General features: G+C 40.1%; 1 protein-coding gene across 2 annotated transcripts; it reads right to left on the bottom strand.

Moving 5' to 3' along the window:
* Positions 1–17: 17 nt before the first annotated feature.
* Positions 18–20,171, bottom strand: LOC129602848 (triple functional domain protein-like). 2 transcript variants are annotated; one of them, XM_055502011.1, is made up of 18 exons: positions 19,744–20,171; positions 13,715–13,993; positions 6,499–7,120; positions 5,843–6,016; positions 5,643–5,757; positions 5,294–5,411; positions 5,119–5,229; positions 4,894–5,010; positions 4,484–4,806; positions 3,921–4,182; positions 2,677–3,753; positions 2,290–2,463; positions 2,112–2,201; positions 1,835–1,978; positions 1,522–1,773; positions 1,282–1,459; positions 1,032–1,142; positions 18–690 (listed from the first exon to the last, which is right to left on the bottom strand). In XM_055502011.1, exons 1-18 carry the CDS (start codon positions 19,966–19,968, stop codon positions 401–403), a joined length of 4,662 nt encoding a protein of 1,553 aa, XP_055357986.1. In that variant the 5' UTR covers positions 19,969–20,171; the 3' UTR covers positions 18–400. The 2 variants fall into 2 exon arrangements, with proteins under 2 accessions (XP_055357986.1, XP_055357987.1); XM_055502012.1 differs by lacking the exons at positions 13,715–13,993; positions 19,744–20,171 and adding an exon at positions 7,537–7,640.
* Between the last annotated feature and the right edge of the window lie 1,711 nt (positions 20,172–21,882).

A 21,882-nucleotide genomic window follows, 5' to 3' on the forward strand; every position in this document is an offset into this window, starting at 1 on the left:
TATGCCGATGGGGCCGGGCTATTTACGTCAGTTTTTGCTCGACTCTGTAGTCTGTATCCACAAAAACAAACTGCATAACCACTAAATAAGCTTATCCAAGCTTTTCTCAACTTCGAAGTTTTCAACAAGCATTCAGAGTTCAGAACACAATTTAAAAGGTTACTAGCTGCAGCAGCCTTATATCACTGGCTTTACAAAACTGTACACACATGCAGGTAGTCAAAACTGACCAGTTCGTATTCTATAATTATAATTCATGACAACGACGTTGCATTAGAAAACACTGAGATCACACGATTTGGGAAGACTGGAGAATATAAAGTGACCAGTGGGCAGTAGCCAAGAAGGGTTTGGCACCAAGCTGCTGGCAGTAACACCGTCCATTAGGCAGTTATCGATTTCATTTGGAAGAGTCCGAGTCAACGGGCGAACTGGAGTTGACCATGTCGGAACAAATGCCGCTCTCGGAGGAACACTGTGATCGACGAGGCGACTCATTGGGGTCATCAGGAAAGGACGAGGAAGGCTGAGGCGCCCATGCAGGGATGCTGATGGGCATTGGGCCTGATACCAGCGTTGATCCATTAGTCGAGGAGCTGGAGAGGGATATTACTGAGTGCGGTCGTGGATGCTTGCTTCCTGATGACAGGAAGTCGATGGAGTGACTACTGCTACCATCTCTGAATCGTCCTAGGGAAACAAATTACATTGGATTTGGAAGTATCGAAGACGATCGCAGCTCAACAAAAAATATTTTCAGGTAATTTTCTTACATTGTAACGGTACAAGTACGGAATGGCCATCTACGGCACTAATATTTTCCCCAAGTATGAAAGCTGGAAGGTTTTTAAAGCGGCAACCCGGTAATGATGGCTCGTAAAGTTTCACATAAAATACTATAATATTATTATTATGAGTATTGTACAGTAGTACAGAAATCTACAGAGTATTTATGTGCTGTACAAGCAAAGGATGCATAAATTTTACACATTTAGCGCTAGTATTATCATGAACAGAACTATACCACTCACCTAATGCCCGAAGATTTACAAAGCGATGATTGATTTGGTCTTCACTGGGTTTGATGTCTAAGCAGGCTTTGCTGCCTATTCCCATGCAGGTCATCTCGGCTAGCCTGGCATCTAAGTGAGCGATTTAGTATTATCAGTGAATTTGTCAGGATGTATCTGTACTTATCTGTAGCGTTGCTGCACATATTGCTTTGTAATATAAATATTCCGTACGTCAATAACATGCTGTGAAATAAATTTACTAAATTACCTTTGCTTCTGAATGCCTGGTTCCATAAAATCGACGAGATGTCCCGCGTCCAAGCCTGTTTAATATCACAGCTTGCCGCTTGCAGTATAAAATTATCTCCCAGTTTCCGTTTTCGGAACCAGATTTCTAATTTCGTCAAACTGTCTCCGAGCTGCTCGGTCAGTCCAATGTCATTGGTCTAAAAACGGGTAGCGTGTTATTATGTACCTCCTTTTAGGAATGGGTGTGTGAAAAATTTACCTTCAGACTAAATTTATATACGAAGGATTCGTTTCCATTTTTCAGCCGCCTGGTTTTGCTAAACAAAATCAGTTCTTCAAATAAGAAGACCCTTTTCACACTCTTCTTTTTCCCGGCCTGCCACACCACCATATCGTCCTGCCTAAGCAGACGACCTTGTTCTTTGAGGTTCACATCACAGTCCTTTAACAAATCCATGGCCAGCAGATCATTTCCATGGCGCAGTTGAAATTTCACCATCTCTTCCGCCGCCTAATAATCAACAATGACACAGATAATTTGATGCACTGAAGGGTGCATACTAATTAGGTACCTGGAGGTCAGCCCATTCGGGGTCACTACGTGGACACACTTTCAGGAGCTGTTTCAGAAGAAGCGCATATTTACCCATGCGTTGCACCGGCCGCAATAAATAACTCGATAAATCCATTTTGTCTTGGAGAGCAATCTGCTTGGTCTACAAAAAGGCTTCCGTTGTAGTTAAATGCATCAAAAAAATATCGAATGTGTGTGCAGTACTAATGCATATTTTAAAAACATTTTATTACGCACTACTTAAACAAGCTGCGTAAAACAGTGCTTCATCGTACTTTGAAGTATTCGTTTCCGCATTCTGCCATCAGTTCATCTGACTTCGGTTTATTATGGGTATATAATGCATACAAGTAGAACTGCTTTTCCTGCAAAAAAATAATGTCATACTGAGTAGCTTGCAAGGTGCAGTACAAGTGTTTGCATCAAATAAGTAGGAGCTCAACTTAAACTTACGAACTGCAAGAAAACTTGTCCGATATGAAATGGTGAACTGGCGCATGATTCCAGCGTATGACTGAATTCATTTTCATGAAATTCCAGAATTTTGCTGAGATTTCCGAAGACCACATTTCGTTTGCCCCTTAACACCTGGGGTAGGGAATCACGGAAAATCTCCGGGAGATAATTCTGGAAAATACAAAATCTTGTACAACAGTTGTGATTACGTTATAAGCTTACACTCCACAAGTAAGCCACAAACATTTTTGTCACATGTGTACATTGACCGAGTTAAAGCAGTACAGCTCCTAAAAGACCGCTTAAGACGTTGGATAAACACTGCGAAAGGTTCAGTGGATAACCGGCACAAATGCAATTATTTATATTACACAGATTACGTACGTCGATGACAAATCGCAGCGCCGTAACATAATCCAGTTCCGTTTGGATGAGCTCTTGCATAACGAGCAGGGCATTACTTCCGTAATGACCGGCGGAATCTAGGCCAGCACCAGCCGATCCCGATACCGCGTTCCCGGTGTCTTTGGGCAGGCAGGCCAACAAGTGGGAATTGCTCGTGGGGACCGTCCATGATTCGCGTCGATTGACCCGCGCTTTATCCGTGTGCGCGAAATCTTCCGCACTGAATTTGCCCTCATTCTCCTCGCTGTTCCCACTGGATTTGTCGCTGCTGCTGCCGCTCGATGCCCGGCTACACTCACCGGCCTGCCATGTGAGACTGCGCTTCATGTTGCCGGTTTTATTGCGGCGTTCCACATGGACGTCCAATGCGGTCGGATAATCCTCCAGGACCGATGACACCGATCCAATGACGAGGGAATCCGTCCCGGTTACACTGTCGGCATCGATGAAGGGCGGCTCAGAGGAGCTGGATGTCTCGTCCATCTCGGGAATACTCGGCTGGCGGAAATTGCGATACGGTATGACCTCGGCCGAAAACGGGCTGGCGCGGTTTTTAGCAGTATCGTCCAGGCATTTCACGGGAATCAAAGCGAACTTGGCTTTAAGGAAGCTGGTTTCTTTCGCTATGACCAGTGCTTCCGCTTCTTGACAACGATTTTTGGCGATAATACACTGTTCGGATAATTTCGAGACTTTAAGGCGGGCAGCAATCTGGTCCATCTCCTTAAAATTATCCTTCGTTAAAGCCGGGTGAACGCGGACGTAGGATTCCATTTTTTGCAGGTGCTCATTCAGGAATAGCAAAGTGGGCTCTGGTTCCAGTTTGAATTGGGACATGAAATTGATGGTGTTCAAAGTCCATTCAAATGCTCGTTCGACGAGACAGTAGCAACGGGCCGTGTCGTCGATACGGTCGCGGACATCGTCCAGCCGGTCGGCGAATTTCTTCAGATTGTCTTTCAGGGCGCGGCATAATTCGATGGCAACAGTAGGATAATCCGCCTGCTCTGTGTTAGAGAATTCTTCAACCAAATCCGAACCTTTTTCCAGTTGGTGCTGCAGAATAACGTTGTATGCAAATCATTCTAGCAAATACGTATACATACTCGTACAAGTATTTATAAAGCTTGGACAGTGCAGTATAGATTTAAATTAATTTTATTACACCATAAACGACGGCAACTTAGCAAAAGGCAGGAGAGTAAAACAGATAAATCCCATACCGAAGCCGTGAAATAGAACTTCTCAAATTCCCGCTGCTGCTGACGCAATTCATTAAGGTTTTCTCCTGTTATGGAATAGCGGGCTAATCCGTCTTCTCCTTTTTTACATAACCATGCCAGTACTTTGCGGGCATCTTCTTCAAATCGTTTAACATGGTAAGCTTTCTCCAGCTTAGCCAAACGCTTATCGGCTAATCGGGCCAGCTTAACGGCAGCCGAATGTACTTCGCTGTATATCTGCGAGGCTTGATCGTAAGAGTCCCTGTAAAAAACAAAAAACATCACAGCTGTGCGGAACGGTATTTGTATTGACCAAGCCATTATATAATTCAACCAAAAGTAACGTGCGAAAAAAACCAAACACAGTTTGACGCAAGTTTGTAAAATTATTGAAATAAATCCAGATAAGAGCAAACAAAACGGCAGACAAAAAAAAACAGTTATCAAAAGTGAGATAAGTGTAAAATTTTATTTAGTTGATAACTACCCTAGCCAAACCAACAGTTTTAAAGCAAGTCCAGTCGGCAATATAAGCAAGTACAGTATTATAAATCGGTACTCACTTGGCTTCCATGTTGGCCATTTGATCTTGTTGAAATCTGATTAGCATGGCATCACCAGTGGTCTGAAGCTGCAGTAGATGCTTGTCTTCGAGAATCGACTGCATCATTTTTTTCTGCGCTTGTATCATGACATTGAAATGTGCGGCGGTGATGTGCGGATGATTGGGGCCGGCAAAGTCCGTCGGTGGCATTTGTTGTGCCGGCATACCGCCTCCGCCTAATTTATACTGACAAGAACAGCTGTCCAATAAGCGGAGTTCCTGCAGTGCCTCTAATAATCGACGCGAGGCGTGCCGACAAGTCTCGATAAAGGGTTCAATCTCCTAACCAACGACACCCGACACGAGAGATGTAGAACGATTATTAGCTAATCTTATTAGCAAAGTTTTTTGCCAGTCAATGTTATTAACCTTGCGGTATGCAACGAATTTCTGGTGATTGAAGTTCAATCGACCGCCCAATTCCGTTATTATGTTCATGTCATCCATGTGGATGCGAAGTTCATCCCGACCATGCACGAATGTGATCTGCGAGGAACGAGAAGATATTCAATACAATTATTGTCACAACACCAAATATTTTTGCGCGTTCTGCGTGGTAAATCAATCTAGTTTTGACGCACTATTGGTACTAACCTTTAACGACGAGCTTTTAATTAGTTCGTCACGAATCTGGTCAGCCATTTCGATTGGTGTTTCAGAGTGGATGATAACCAGAACCTTGTGGATAGCATTCTGAATCCTTTGCTACAACAAAGCATTTCTCAATAAATACAAATCGCGATGGGGGAAACCAAATTAAGTACAGTACCTCCGTTTTATGTATTGCTTCGTCCAAAATGTTTAAAAATTTCGCTTGTGATATCACAGAATCATTTGGGAAGCACATATCCACAACAACAGTAAAGCCGCTTCTCGACACGGATTCACTATAAAATCGCATTTATGTAAAAGCTGCCCTCAGCTATTGAAACACTGTACATGTACCGCACAAATTCATAATTAAATTAATACTGTTAAAAATAAGTTTCGCACATAACCGTATGTCTGTAGCTGATAAATAGGCGTAGTCTATCGTACAATGTCAACTGCAAAAACCTTACAACCAGGCCTAATTCAACTAAAGAGCAAAGGATGTTGTGGGAAACTCGAAGACGCACCGTGGGATAAAATAGAAGTAACAGAATACGTCAGCCACATCTGTATCTGTAGCCGACACCGGGAAATTTCGGCCAAACATAAAAATAACAGGATGCTGTTGCCGGTCTAATATGCCTAAATGTACACAGACGACAGTAGAATTAGTGAAATAATTAGCGTGATACGACAATCGGCGGCGAGTATGAAAATCTTGACTCACCAGGGAATGTCATGGCACCGGATAGCATTAGCTCACTGTGCAGTTCATTAATTAAATTCGCTCGATTACTGCTACCAGGATTTTCATTTCGTCCAGATTGATGTGCACTTTCCGGTGGGAATGGCTGGCTGCGCGAGTTTAGTGGCAAATGAGCATGTTTTGCATCTGGAGGATCTGTTAATGAGATATGCATATGATAAATGTGTATTAATGGGGGCAATGATTTACTAGCGCCGTTTAAATCCCGGCGCATGTCAATATCATTTGAGATATCGCAAACAGAATTGTGGCAAGTCAATATATATCCAATAAAAGATTCACAAAGTGTACACAAAATCAACATTAAATGCATTGTTGCACGAGGGCTTAGTGCGGAAATGGTTATCTATGATTGTCAAAGTTTCACGCATTAAAAATTACAAGATTTAGTTAGTAAGTCAACATAATATCTACGTGTTTCCTAGTAATCATACTATCTGTACATGATTTTATTTATTTTCAGCTTTACTCTAACCGATTTTTAGTGGACCCTATTTTCCCCATAGTGTCATTTAGTTTGATTAATGTTTTCATGGTCTGATAAACATCACTGCCAAGTCTTATTTTACTACTTTCGCTTAAGATGGCCTTAGAATTTTCTATCAAAATTTACTGACCAGGCGGATCCGGATTGCCGACTGCGGGAAGATTGCCTTTATCTCCGCTATTCAGCCGGCATAAACACTGGCATTCTTCGTGCACCCCCTCCGGCGCACAAATCAATTCATTATCCAACAACGTATTCTCCGCATTACTGGACGACGTTAAATTAGAGCAGGAACAGGAGGCGGACGAGGAAATGGCCGGAAACGGCGCAAAGGGCACTTGCCAGCCGGATGTTAGAAGCTGCAAGTCAATGCGCTCGATACTGCGTTCGAAGCTGACCACACAGAACTGCAGGGCGCCCAGTAGCCGGCTATCATGCGCAGAAATCGTCTCTTCGAACCACTTTTGGCTGAAGGCCATACTGAGACGCTGAGGTGGTATCCGCAGGTCAATTAATTCACCCGATGATGTGCGTAATTTCAGGCAGAGCACCAGACCGGGTGTTTGACTGGAGGAGCGGGCAATGTGGAAATAGCATTCACCGGGACGCAGAATGGAGGATGTGCCGGTGATGGGGCGTATCTCTGGGTCGAGCTCACAGAGGTGAATGATCACGCGTCCATTGGCACACAACGGCCATCCCACGGCTTCCGAAAGTCGCGAAGGGAGCGACTGGCGTCGGCTTCCGCTCTCCTGAAAATCATAAAATTATTACCGGCGAATGAGGTATTCAGTCAGAAAAAAAAGACATTAGCTAAAAGCACTGAACAAAAATAAACCTTCAATTTTACAGCACTACTGATATCTGATTATACAAGATTACAAATCAGAAGAAAAAGCAGCATGCTGACTTCTTGTCGGTTTGCGGCTTGCTCGTTTTAAGAAAATCATTATTAACAATTTCGCAGACAAGAGTATATGAAAAGATCGATCAGCCGGACACAGGAATGCTGTCGTGAGAATGCAAATGGCAGAGCTTGCATTACGGAATACATTCGTGCTGGGCGAATTTTCATCTTGTTACTCGCATGTCCTTCAGACGGTTAAAAAAATGCGGTCGCTCACAGAACCTTTTAAATTAGAACAACGGAACATTTAAACATACGAACCGGCATTCGGAACCAAATTTGTAGGGGACCGTCAACCACTTAAAATCGGCTATTTTTAAAGCAGTGCCTTAATCGGCTTGGGAAACCTGGAAAATCTCTTTTGCAAAACATCTACTCGCAGCAGCCAACAAAATCGAAAATTCCCCGCATGTTTGCAAGGATGTATTATGTGCAAAATCAATAATTATGCTGAAGCATACCGGAAGACGTCTGTCATGTTCCGCACCGATTACATAAACAGATCAAATACAGTATACCACAAAATAAATGGAAAATACGATTATAATCTGGAATAGATTCTCTAAATTCGAAAGCCAAATATCTGTGGCCGCCAGAGAAAATATGAACAAACACGCGCGCGCTTCGTACTGGAACCGGAGTTTGTTGGGAAAACTCCGCTCAGCAAACAAATGCCATTAAGTAAAAGTATTTAATCCATGTCAAAAGTGGTGGCTCGGGTTAAGGTTACTAGAGCGGGTGATTCGGTGCCAGACTTTTTCATGCGAATTTACTATACGGCAGTAGGAATGCCGAAAAACACACACAGCCAGCGTCAGATCAAACTCCTCAGCCACCGGAACAAGTCTGCCCTAATCATAAGTAAAAGGGCCGGTGATAGATTGTCCCGCGGTTCTGCTCGAAAACTGGCTTTTACGTATTACACCGACAGCTGACCAGTCAGCGTAATCTGCTAAGCAGACAGAATTTTTCATTAGTTGCTTTTGACTTTTAGCTCCGTTATGTGCTGCCAGTTTAGGTTAATCTGATACGGAAAAACTGGTCTGTTATGCCAAGTGTAGTGTAGTGGCCGTTTCGGGGCTGGTTATTATTTCTGCTCACTTATCATACTTCATGACAACTGTGTAAACTGTTTCTAGTTTTAATGTTGAGTTGAAGATTTCAGCACGCTGCGCTGAGAATTTAATGCGGCCTCACATACGTCTGGTCATCATCAAATCTGAGCTTCTTCAGATATTTGATGGACGGAAGATATTGGAAGTGACCAGCCGACTGCCGATGTTGTTTACCACATTCACCGCGCAGCGTGACATGCCAATTAATTGATACGGCTTGTCCACTGTATCAATTGGTCAGGGCTAACGAGATTGAATAGAATAAGAATACACTTTTATGACCCGAGCGGAATGGCTGTAAAGCCGGTAATGCTAGGATAGCCGAAAGTCATCAGGAGAATGAACCACACCTTAACAACTACTGTAATTGTACGGATTATTGGACACCATGGCATGAAAGTTTTCGCAACCATCGCTGAGCGAACAAACTAAAGCGATTATGTTGATTTTTCTGGGGATCCCCATAATTTAATACAAACATATACTTCACGCATTCCGCTTGTGGAGAGACTACTGTAGTCCATATTCCCGAATGAACTGACCTCGAATGGCCACTTTAAAAACGGTCATTCCAGTTTACTTGCCGACAAGCTATCACCTGGCCATCTGGCGATTTTACAACGCTCGCATAATGCGTCCTCAGAGGTCTCTCATTAGCCTTAAGAAGCAAATAGGGGAAGTGTATGAATAGCAGTCGATTGTCTCAGTGACACCACACGAACAGCAGGATGACGCCATTCATTGTGACCTTCTGCACGCCGCTACGGGTGGTATAGATCGTTAGCATTAAATTATGCGTATCTGAATACGTACCGACTCCACACAGATGCTTCATTAACTGTAAGGGTTCCATTGATATACAAAAACAACAATACTACAAAAATTATCAGTTAACGTTTGACGCAACGTAATAAACTGAAGCATATCTCAATTACTGCGTAACAAAAGCGGCACTGAAGTACTCGTATCAAGCTTTAAAAGACGCTATGTAAATATAGCTTTTATACAGTAGTTGATTGTGATTCGTACGGGATTTTTTTTTATTTTTTAGCAGTAACGTGAGTGGTCATTGAAAGTCGGACAGATTTAGTTTAAAAGGGTAATTATACAAGAATGCAAAAATTCGCTAATTCGCTTCATGCAAACATTCGCTTTCCTGAACAATTAATTTTGCTGAAATAAAATAAATTACTACAGGAAGTTTTTCGGCATAATATTCTGGGAGCTTTTTATGGCAAGGTATTCATTAAATAGTTTTCTAGTTACGAGCTTGTTCAAGGACCCGCAACACATAAAAAAGGTAGCGCTCGGTATGTCCAAAACCGACAGCAAAATGAATTGGTTACCATAATATTTGTGAAATTCGTGATGAAGCATACATTCATACACGACAGATCGAATGCAAAAGGCCGCGCACATTGTGACAACCAAAGCAGAAAAATTTAGAAAATTGATGAAGAAAGATGGAGCAACCTTTTGCTGTGCGACTTAAAATGGCAAAACCGATGAGGCGAAGCGAAACTGTCGGTGCAGGTTGCCGGCTGCCATAATAACCTGTTGGTTAAATTCGCAGCGCTGTAATCTTTTGACATCTGAACCCTAATCATATTTCATCCGTAAAGCTGATTTATTATCGTACACACGCAAATACTAGTGCTCAGGATTCTGGTGTGTCAAAGCATAAAAACAAACCATCTGACATATTTATCGTGGGAATTCCACAAAAAAACATTATGAGAAGTTCTTTAATGTTTATGTAATGTGTGCTGTCCGCGAGGTGCATCTCATTAGAAGCGGTATCAAGTTATTAACATACTGCAAGTTAACAACCTACAAAACAGGGGCAGCTATAGAAAAGATTTAATGACAAAGGTTAATATTTCTCTAGAAAATAACCGAAGACTTATTTTTACGTTCCTTACGATACGAACAAACACCTTTAACTTCCCAATAAGCATACATCATGCATAATTCAATGGGAAAATTTTTATTGGGCCTTTTTTAAAGGAGCAGCAATATACTCAAACTACTGGGATCCTTACAAAAACTCGGGCTAGTCCCAAATTATTCACGCCCTAGAAAAAGTATATCCGGTGCGAAATTCAATGCTCCATCAGCGCCTTTATCAGTCCCGAGTACGTCGCGATAGTCAATCAAGCAGTTACCGAAAATTCTAACCAGGCGGTCGATTCCCATCATGAAACGAATACTAGTAAATGAATCTTAACATCACTTGAGGCGGTCGCATACATGGCGCATTTTCCGATTTACAACTTCTCTCCCCGCAAGACATGCAAAGTCAAAATATCTCTGACTTATGGAGAGTAATGGGTAAACTGGCTGATGGGAAGCTGTCAGGTACTAAGCATACGAAGCATTCATAACAAGATTATGCACACAGACAATATCGCGCTAAACATGTTTGACCAGTGGTCAACAGGAAACTGCTGCTCTTTTGCAGTTATGCACAGCTGCTCCTCACACCGGCCCTTATCTGGTTTAACAAATATGCACCCATGTCATGCACATTCCGGAAATTCTACCCGAAAAAATAATTTGGGATAAGCTATTCTGAAATTTATATTTCCGGTTTGTAATATGAACATCAAAATTCATACGATTACAGCTACAGCGTTCACTTGCAAAAGTTGCAATAGGTGAACGCTAAACAAAGCTGTACCGATATTTAAAAACTGAAAAAAACAGACTGTCGAAAACTGTAGTGACAAAAACCATGCGCCGATATGTGTCAATTCGGGTCTTAAAGTATAGATAAAAATTTTATTCAAAATTAACAGCATGCTGACGTACGTCACAGCCACGGTTTCCACATTTTAAAGCGCAACCAAAACATCTCACTCGTAATGATGGTTACTAGCCAATGTCCATCTGTGTCATGATTTTAATATCTACTTGCATGCTTTTGGACATGTGGCATCAGCCGACCGTATCAACCATGTAACAGGATGATATGATCGAAAACTATGAAAACTGAAGTTGATGGACGCTTGTACAGAAGTTAATAATTATCGATTATAATATGATAAGCGCTTAACACTTTTGGCGCCTGCCCTTGATTTGTTATTTTATATTCAAAGGGAAAGTTTTCAAAACCGGCATTGATTCCTGTAAGTTTTGTTCGTATTGCTGATTGTGCGCAGCAGCAGAACTTTTATTAGTTATACAGTATATAATTCAGAAGTCGAACTGTAGAAGTATTAATTTTAGATGTGTAGCCAGCAGATTAAGTTTATTAGCCTTGAAATTAATATTTCCGCTGCAAAAGTGTTAAACTGCTTAAATTGCAAAACGCCATTTTCACCATTTAAGTATAATTAAAATAATTCAAAAATATTGTTCTTCGATAGGTATTCACAATTACTGAAGTGAAAACAGTATTATCCACAGTCAATGCTTAGATAAGTAATGTATGTCTATTTCTTTCGTTGTGACTTTGTAAAAATGTTTGAATAGGGCTCCAGCTGGTTCTTGTTTGGTTAGCCCATATGTGCTTTGATCAAACCGCAGTGTTTGGATAATATTTTGAAAAGCCGGCTGAAAAGACAAGCATAAAATAGTACAATGCTGCTACTTCCCCTTTTATCGTGAGAACAAAACCACAACAATGTTAAATGCATAACATAAAAGCCCGGAAAAGGTAAAATCTCGGCATTCAGAGGCCACATGAAAACTTACTCACTGAGTTTCACTCCACATATTTAATACTTTTGCTCTTTTTACGGCATTTTCTGCTGGAAAAGATCTTGTTTAAATTTTAACAGCTGCCACACTGTATTCGAATTACTGTACCCATGCGGGATAGAAATTTTTAATTGTTTTAATTTTTTTAAAAATTCAGTTATTTATCATAAAAAACGAAACGCGCGGTAGCTGACAACCATCCACCTATGAAATTTCCGTATGGCTGAAACTTTAAACTTGCTTGCACCTAATTAGCGTTAAAATGGAGAGAAATGGAGGCATCTTGCAGATAAGTCAAACATCCAGCATTTGCTGAAGCTGGTTTAATTTTGTAAGAGCGAGAAAGATCAAACACTTGAGTTTGTACTTAACCGCATTTCCGACCTGGTTCCGAGTTTTTCGCCGGTTATCAAGACGCGATCAAGTGTGCAAAATATCCTTATATCCTCCTCGCATATTCTTAAACGTCTCTTACTTATGGTGAAAAATGAGAACTTCATTCGTTATAAATCACGCGATAAAACTTCGTTGTAAAGTCAACAGACAACGCTGATTATGGCCAAAGGAGGGAGACTTATCTCTTCAAAATGTTGTTAAGTCTCTCATGAATTTTAAGTTGATCATGTATTAATGCTAAATGACTGGCTTAACTGGAAATCCTACAATCCGAATGGCCAGCAAAATCAATACTTCTTACCAGTAAAAATTTTAGTAAGTAACCAGATATTTCGAAAATCTCACCTTATATCACCGATTACGAAATTACATTGGGAATAGAAATATTTTCGGTATCGACTTTATGAAGCAAGCGAGCTTATGCTACTGTTTCTTAATTTTTATGTCAGGCACTTCTTTGCTTTGATTATAAGAAATACCATAAATTCTAGTCGGTAGCAAAATAAACAAAGAGTCCTGCCAAGCGTAAAACATTTAGCGCGTTTTTGGTGAGATAATCAAGTGGCTCAAGAACAACCAGCCATCTTCGTAATCAGTATTTCCGGTCGTGCAAATGAGTGTCGTAATATACTAGCAGAAGCGGCGCACACCGAACAAGCATACTTACGATCCGGCAAATGCGGATTCACTCAAACGCCGGGCAAAACCAATTTTTTCGAGTATTACGCGCAGTTGTAAAATCTCACTAAAAGAAAAATCGTTCTAATTATCTGGCATTTAAACAAATACTAACATATTCCTAGAAAACTTAGTAGCTAATAACACGACCCACTCATTAATCAGCCATTCAATATGACAAGTGCTATGGTTTTTAAAATTAACATTATTAAATATTTGAAGGGTAAATTTCATAAACGTTCTATTCGTATACACCAACCACTCGAAATTTCAGGCTCCATTAATTTACACAAAGAATTTTACATACTGCACTTCAATGAATAAAACTAACACTTTTGCAAGCAAATCAGCACATTTGACAGCCACTAACTATTATTAACACTAAGAACATCATTAAATCTGAACTTACTACTTTTATATTATACGGATTAGTTTGTTTGCATTATTCAGATAATTTATCTATTGTATCTTTATGTGCCTGATTACTACAGCCTCGGTGCCACCAAATGTCCACGCCAAAGCGAATGGCCATTGCATTTAATCCTTACCTTGCTGTGGCGTTTAATGGAATCAACCAGATTAGCAGCTGGCGCCAGGAAGTTATGACATAAAGCTTGAATATCCCCTTGGCAATCCGCGTAAAATATCCTGCGAATTTGCTCAAGCAACGTCCATCTCACCGCATCAAATGGACAATACAATTTGGCAAAAGCACTTTCAAACAACTGTGCCACCTCGTTGGGAATGGCCGTGGTGGTCGGTGATAAAATGGCAGATGAACGTGAAGAATGGGATATTTTAGCTGCATCCATCGGCGGCAAGATATTCTAGAAAAAGAGCAATAATAAACAGATGCGGCGACAAAGATAAGGCAGCGTAGAATCATCAAGCCGGCATAACGGCAAATGACGATATGCATACGGTTACGACATCAAACCACCAGTTTAGATAAACGAAAACTAATGTACATAACCGACGTCTACGGCAACCGATTACACTTGCAAAATTTATTAATAATCTTCACTTTAATGTAAACGGCTGCTGTTCAACTGGAAATGAAAGCGGTAAGCATGTTCATTTATTGCCAGCTGCCCCGAAAGTGAAACACATCGCGAGAGAAGAAGACAGAGGCACTGCTAGCGTATCAATCGCAGCTCAGCTGTTAAAAGAGTGGAGTGCGTTTTGTATTGGCTAAAGTGGAACACACACATGCGCGCAAGTCCAGTTGATGCGAATGTGGTCAGCTAGAGCACAGTCAGAACAACGTCGTATGTTGTTCTAACCAAACAGACCAAATGGGCCGAGAATATACTTCCACAAGGAAATGTGCAAATGGTTCGCTGTCGGACTGGTCATGGGTGAGATCCGGCGTCAGTACATAAAAACTGCCAGTGAATGCAATTTGTTTAGCATTATGTACTTCCTTAACCTTTTTAAATTTTAGAATTCAAAACCTGATCAGTAATTACACTGAAATAACCAAGAATGACTGGGGTGATGCATGATAATTGGCAGAACAGACGATTCCCAATGTGTCATACTATTATACCATCAAATGTAACGTTCGTGTGACATACTACATCCCGTCTGAAAAACTGTGAATACAGTACTTGGTAATCAAATTGTACAAAATGCGCTAAATTGAAATGATTCTAAAATTAAAACAATCAATTACAACCGTATGCTCTCCTCTGCATACATCTGCATAGGTATGATGTTTTCATAAAACTGAAAGTCGGATGCGTTTGCAATTTTAGATACGATACAACAATCAGTAAGAGGAAGCTTCCTAATTTGCGTTCAGTATCAGTCCATAAAACGCTTTTGATTACTCTACTCGTACTTTTTCAAATTGTTAAGCATATAAAATCGCTTGAAATTTCCATTATGAGAGGTCCCGTGTGCGACTTAAATTACACCTATGCGTTATGTTCATACTGCTTTCACAGCAGCGAATTAAAGCTATCGGTTTATTAAATGGCTTCAAACTGTCTAGAGGAGGTCTTAGTATGTTTTGTTGTTTTTGAGTTCTGACATCTACTGATCCATTTAAAGCAGGAGTAGAAGACTATCCGAGAGGAGCCAACACGAAACGGCTTAAATATATCAATCATAAACGAGAAAAAGCATAATCACTCACTCTGATTTTGGGATGACCCCGGAGTATAATATACAAATACATAGTAGTAGTGACTACGTACCATCTGCAGTACATTTACACTGTTCAGATTTGGACAACATACTATACCGATACAACTTCAAGTTCAACACGAATACAGTACGATGCGCTCACCGGAGTCACGTATACGTCCCCTTACTACTCTTACTTTTTTCCACATTTTAAAAATTAAAACTCTCTACCTTAATGTGCAGCTAATTGGAGAGAGCGTTAATTTCGATTATTACATATCATAAAATCATAAAAACTGATTATTATCTAGTGTGACAATGGCTCAATAAACAGTTTTCGAAGTAATTCGGCACTGCTTATCCACATTTAAAAAATTTAATTATTATACTTTGTAATATTCTCACGAACACTTTTACCAAGTCCTACTGTTGACGTGCAGGCATACACACCTTGAGTGATTTAGTGACAGTTGACACACCTATCATAAATTATTAGTCAAATCGAAACAACTAGGTACAAGATGCAACACATCTATCGATAAATATATAAATTAATTATTCGAAACGGAGAACTCGTTAGCGCTCATTGTATGTACATGTGACACTGGGCATCGGTTTAGCCTAACAGGACTGGCAGAAATCCACAGAACAGTACCTTCATCGGAATTGTTGTTACAAAATAACTTTGTACAAAGATATTGTGCAATATTATAATGTCATTAGAAAACGGAAAATAAAATGCAATCTGCTGTAAGACACAACATGCAGTGAGATACCTCGTAGAATCCCCAATATACTATATAACCAATGCCCATTGGCCTAATCGGTATACATGGAATTAAATAATAACTATAACAATTTTGCGAATGTTCGTAATAATTAATTATTCTGTAACCAGTTAATTTTCTTTTTTTGCTTTTGCACATTATAAGCGCGATTCTCAATTCCTGTACCAGTACGCGTCTACAAACTGGCCGTGACCGGCACCGAATACTAGCGAATGCTTTTGTCTAAATTGCGAGCTAGATCGAGCACAATTGACGTAGACTTTGAGAATCGGTTTATTGGACTTTTATTATTGTTAGGGATACAAAAACGGGACTCTGTACTGTTTCGAAAAAATCCATAACGAGCACCGGGATCGAGCGCCAAAACCGCTTTTCTGTTTATGTTAGTATCCTCATGTAGATGACTTAAAGTTATTCTAGATGCGGCGAAGTTCCGATTAGAGCCGGTTAAGCCGTCGCTTTAACAAACTGTGATTTTACGACTTTATGACTCCTTGGTGATCGCAGTCACAAAGCTGTAATATTACCCACAATATGGAGCATATGAGACGGTCGACCTAGTTTTGGAAAAATCACATTTCATAAAACGTGGGCGTTGTGCAAACACATGTTGTCGTATTGGACAATTACAACAGGTACTGCACTATTGAAGTGCGTTTGACTTTTATGAGAACTGACTGCCAAATAAACAGTCGAAACCAATCTGGTTACCTTTCAGTCTTTCACTATCCACAACACAATTTACAATAATCATATACAAAAAAATATACCATACGCAGTCATGCTCTGCATAACTGCTTCAGCGTTATCAACGGCTGTTCACAATAATTGACCGCCGCTAATTTTGCACTACAAAGTTTCCAGTGTCTAACCAAAACAACAAAAAACATTGATATTGAAAAAATAAAGCGTAACACTTTTTTGCTAAAAAAATCGAACAACACAAAACACCTATAAGTACTCGAGGAAACAATATTAAACATACACTCATGTAACCCTAATATTTAATTAACGCAATATCAAAAATTATTGTATGTTTGCTAGAAATAAGAACAAAAGCGCATTCTTTAAATTTTATGCTAATTTGTAATGTTTGGTATTTTTCCGACAAAAAAAAGAAAGAACAACGCAAATGTCTAAATTAAATCCTTAAATTTTACAAACATTGCCGTCGTCCTGCTCCGACGAATAAACGAGTGTATGGTGTACTGTGGTCTGTGGGCATTAGCGTACGTTGCTTTACTCAGCTTCCTACATGCATAGTGCATACTGCTAAAAAATGTGATGGTCAAATATGAATATTTTAGTCCCTGACGAAGGCCTAACTTTTCTGCGCTCGCTATCATATGCGTGCTCCGTCCACAGGATCATTAAAAAACGAAAAATAACTGATGCAGTTCAGGCTACAGATATCTGTACAATTATTTCACGGTCGTCGGCAATATTTACACATCAAGATTTCACCAAATGCACTGGAAGCTCCGGAGATTTCAGTTATGTTTGTTGCCCTTCTGTTTCATATTTAAATAACGGACATGTGTGTTCGTTAAATGTTCTCGCTACTGTATAATTTTTATGTCGCAGCACAATGCGTGCTGTGCGAAATCAGTGGTTCCTACAATTGGGCTAAGTAGTTTGCCACACACTAGTTCGTAAAACCGCTTAAACAATAATTAAGCTGCCCAATGCCCAAAATCGAACATGCAGGTTATAAATTTATACGGTTTCGTGAGAAATAACCGTAAAAAACAACCTAGTGATTCTAGCCATGCCACAAAACGTTGCGTGCACGAATATCGTTGAAAAATAACATTTTTGAACGTTATCATACATTCACAGATTACTGGCTGAAATCTATTCATTTTATGCTTTCTTTTAACACATTATTGTACTTAATAAACAGATCGCTTGCTTAGTTACCGAATTCCTACGTAGATTAATAAAAGACAAAGCAGTTATTAAAATTATTTATTATTTTTTAAACAAAACAGTTACTGAAACTGACTTCGACAGTTTACTTATGAGAGCACAATTTGAATTGTTGACAACAACTAAGTAATAAAAAATTGAAGAAAGCTATAAAGTGTTTATCATCATACCGTATTCCATAATACGGCGTGTACAATTTATTTTAGTTACCGAAAAATGACTCTACAGTGATGAAATCTAGAAAAACTCCTAAATTACGAAGGAAATCTGGGTTACTGTAATAGCTCGATATATTGCTCAAGATTGTTAAGAAGATTGTGCACAACCGTGCCAGTAGCTAGTCGAACTTTTGAATGGCTGATCCTTTTCTTCGGTACTGCATATTCCGCCGGGAATCTATAAATTGTTCCTCTTTCAACATGATTAACACTTGGGTCGTACACCAAAATAAAAAGTGGATCAAGTGAATGAATGCTGCAGTGGAGTGTGGAGTTGAACTACTGGACTCGAAAAATTTGCAAAGGAAGTGGGATCACGCATATAGTGAAGATATCAGTACTTGTACTTTCACTACAGTAGAGCAGGAAATGGCTGCTCTAGAGGTAATTCTCTCAGTTAGAAATTTGTACATTTTGCAATACTGAACTTTTTTAAACTTAACAAGCATGTCGCAAATTTGATGTACTAACCACGTCGCAACAGAAACTATTAAAACAACTTGCGTGACAAAAACGACACACAGTAACAAACTACTTACTATATTCAAGGTGGCAAAATATGCAGTACATTAACATAAATTGTTAATACGCTCGGCGCTACCTACGTCCGTGAGAATCTTACGTTAGTTCCCGTAAATAATCTCTGACCAGTGGCCACAGAATTAAACTGTAGAAAATACGAAAAAAACACTCGAAAATGTAGAAGTCGATAGCTAGAACTTGTTAGTTGTTGGTTGTTACTTGGTAGTAGTATACAAATAACATTTTAAACATACCGCAGTAAATTATTTTTTTAAAAGTCAAAATTTAAAAAAATCTAAATAAATACGGAATATTTGCAACTTTGCATCAGAACTCTGTATGGAGTAAAACACTTCAGAGCAAAGCAATATAATTACGGCTTGTCGGCAAGTATAATTAGCGTTACGAAAATATCGTACTGAACCGCACAATAAAACGTTAAAAATTAAGCAAAACCTCATAGAACAAAACGTCTAATCGCGGAACACGTGTGAATATTGCCTAGTGCCCGCGTCACAACAAGGAATTACCTAATAAGCGTCATGCCATACCTACACATGTACAATATATATGCGGCACAATCGATGCTCAACAGGTGTATTAAACAAAATTATCGCTCACTGTTCATGTTGACTACGCCGCAATTCCATGCATCAAAAACCCCAAATAAGATAAGACCGGCATTGCGATAAGAATAAATGAATAATGCAATAGTCAATACCAAAACGCTGCCGCCACAGTGCAGAATAACTATACAGGAGTACAGTACATATGTTACCGTGCACACATGCTGACACGGAAATCATAAAACACGGAAATTTCATAATATTCGCAAGTTCTGAACTGGAATACTGTGGTTCCGGTAACGATATCGAAGTTGGCAAACATTTAAGGGATTTGATAAAGCGAAGATGCACTCTGTAGTACGTTTACGTATTACGACATAACCTTCGTGATTAAGAACTTTTCGGTATTCAATGCGGCACTTACCGGAAGCGCCGCTTTGACGGCGCAGTTAGCGTACTTGTCCCAATGGTCATTTTGGCGTTTTATATATCTGACTTTGTTCAAAAATTCAGCATTCGTAGTAATTCCGGCTCTCCCATCGCACAGCGATCGCGTCCGACGGAAATAAGGATCCTCTTCCTTTTTCGACTTAGATTTTCCGGTAAAGAAGCGTAAAAACTGGGACGTTCGCGAGTCAGTTGCCATCATAGGAACGGATTTAAGCGAAGGATTAGGAATAAATCCTCCTGAGATATCATATCAGCATATATTTCACAAACACAAAAATGCTAATCCGATTGTGTGAAGGGGTTTTAAAAGATCGCATATGATCAAAAGCTAGCCAGTGGCCCTGTACAGTGCCGACTAAGCGGAACTAAGTCGGCGCTGTGCGGCAGAGAAGCGTTGGCTGCTCGATTTTCGCCAGCTGTTGTATGACCAATAATGATACATGGCGGTATACGTTACATCAATTGTTTGCGGCTTGTCGGAGTGTGTAAATTTCCACCGGTTGCAACATATACCGTACATGTGTGTACGTTCATGCCCAATCAGCAGCCTTGTCAAAATTCGTACTACGCAATGATCATAGTGATTTTTCAAAATCAATAATTTCATGTCAACCGACGCACAACTTAATTTCTACTTTCTAGATCGCCGTATAACTGCCACTGCACGAATTTTATGAGATATAAAAACACTTTTCGCGACCCACAGGCGTCAAAAGAATATGGCTTGTCTGGTCAGTTTAATGAAATGTGAGAAAAAAGTGGTCAGTGCGTTACTTTATGGCTTCGTGGTAATGGCTTGGTCTGGAAAAAAATTTGGACTCATTAGAAGAAAGATGGCACACATCTGCGGTCTACAAACCAAAACGATTGCCGCTATAATGACAAACTAAATCAGGTATGCATGTTTCATGTCGGTAATGTGTGATGGTGCAGTGGGAATATGAAAAATGACAAAGTGTTAGTTGGTGCGTGTACGATTGTACGATCGAGCAATACACAAGCTCACTTTGGTGTTGCATTAATTGAATGATGTAATAAAAATTTGGTGACAATATGGCAGTAAAACGGTGTGCAGACAATAAATAACATGTGCATTGTGCAGTACCACATAATCTGGTAATAAGTTAATAACTGGATAATTATAGCGATGCCGCTTGGGTTTTTATAAGTATGTGATAACAATGAGTTATTAACCATCATTATATTCCGGAGACCGGAGAACAAAAATCAGCTACAAAAGAAGGCAAACCCAAATTGTTTAAATATGCGCATTTCACTTTCATTGTTACCATACACAAAGTACATCCGATTGTATTGTAATCACTTTTTATTTTCTATTTTTTTCGACTGGCACGCGCAATCACCGCAATGACAGATTGTAAACAAATACACGTACACAGGAATGTTTCTATCATTTTTGCCGTATGACTCCGGTCATTCAGATTCTAGTAGCGTCGGAACTGAACTGAAACATTTCAAACAAACTTTGATAGTAATTATTATGAGGTTTCGAACCAGAAAAAATCACTGTAAAACACAACAACTTTATACAAGTATACCCGAAGGTGATTAATCACCGGAAGTCGTTTCGAAGTGCGGTTCTGGACATTAGAATGCAACTTCCGTAGATATTTTTAACCAGAATAGAAGGAGTCGTATCAACTCCTTGTACTCGTGTAAAAAGTTAAAACTTTTCCTTTTTTTTCCATAGCCGTCTCGTAGACGGACCACGGGACGGCTATTGCTACAGTCATTGGTATTGCTACTGCCGCATTTTGCCCAAATTAATGTCTAGTCACTAACCATAAGGAAAACACAATGACCATCGCACATCGTAGCGACGTCTACAACACGTGCGGGAGACGGCGGCAGCACAGGCCGATCACAGCAAGGTGGAAAAATACCGGGACATCACCCAAGACTACCTATTCAGCGCTCTGGGCTTCGAGACAGTCGGACCGCCCGGACTGGAGGCAACCCACATATAACAGTATGTAGTGGGACAGAAGATCCAACAGGAAACCTGCGAAAAGCTGTGCCAACAGAATTTCTGCGCCAGCGGATCAGCATCGAAATCCATCGATGATCGAGGCAATGCGGCAACGCCGGCATC

Source organism: Paramacrobiotus metropolitanus, unplaced genomic scaffold, assembly GCF_019649055.1.
Source record: "Paramacrobiotus metropolitanus isolate TYO unplaced genomic scaffold, Prichtersi_v1.0 Parri_scaffold0000004, whole genome shotgun sequence".
In the NCBI taxonomy this organism is placed as follows: Eukaryota; Metazoa; Tardigrada; class Eutardigrada; order Parachela; family Macrobiotidae; genus Paramacrobiotus; species Paramacrobiotus metropolitanus.

Bases quoted from the DNA above. Each gene is read 5' to 3' on its own strand.
- LOC129602848 (XM_055502011.1), bottom strand. From the start codon at position 19,968: ATGATGGCAACTGACTCGCGAACGTCCCAGTTTTTACGCTTCTTTACC. The intron at 4,183-4,483 runs GTGAGTACCGAT...TGTTTTTTACAG, and splicing joins ATGGCCAACATGGAAGCCAA to GGACTCTTACGATCAAGCCT. The intron at 3,754-3,920 runs GTATGGGATTTA...GTTATTCTGCAG, and splicing joins AGTTCTATTTCACGGCTTCG to CACCAACTGGAAAAAGGTTC.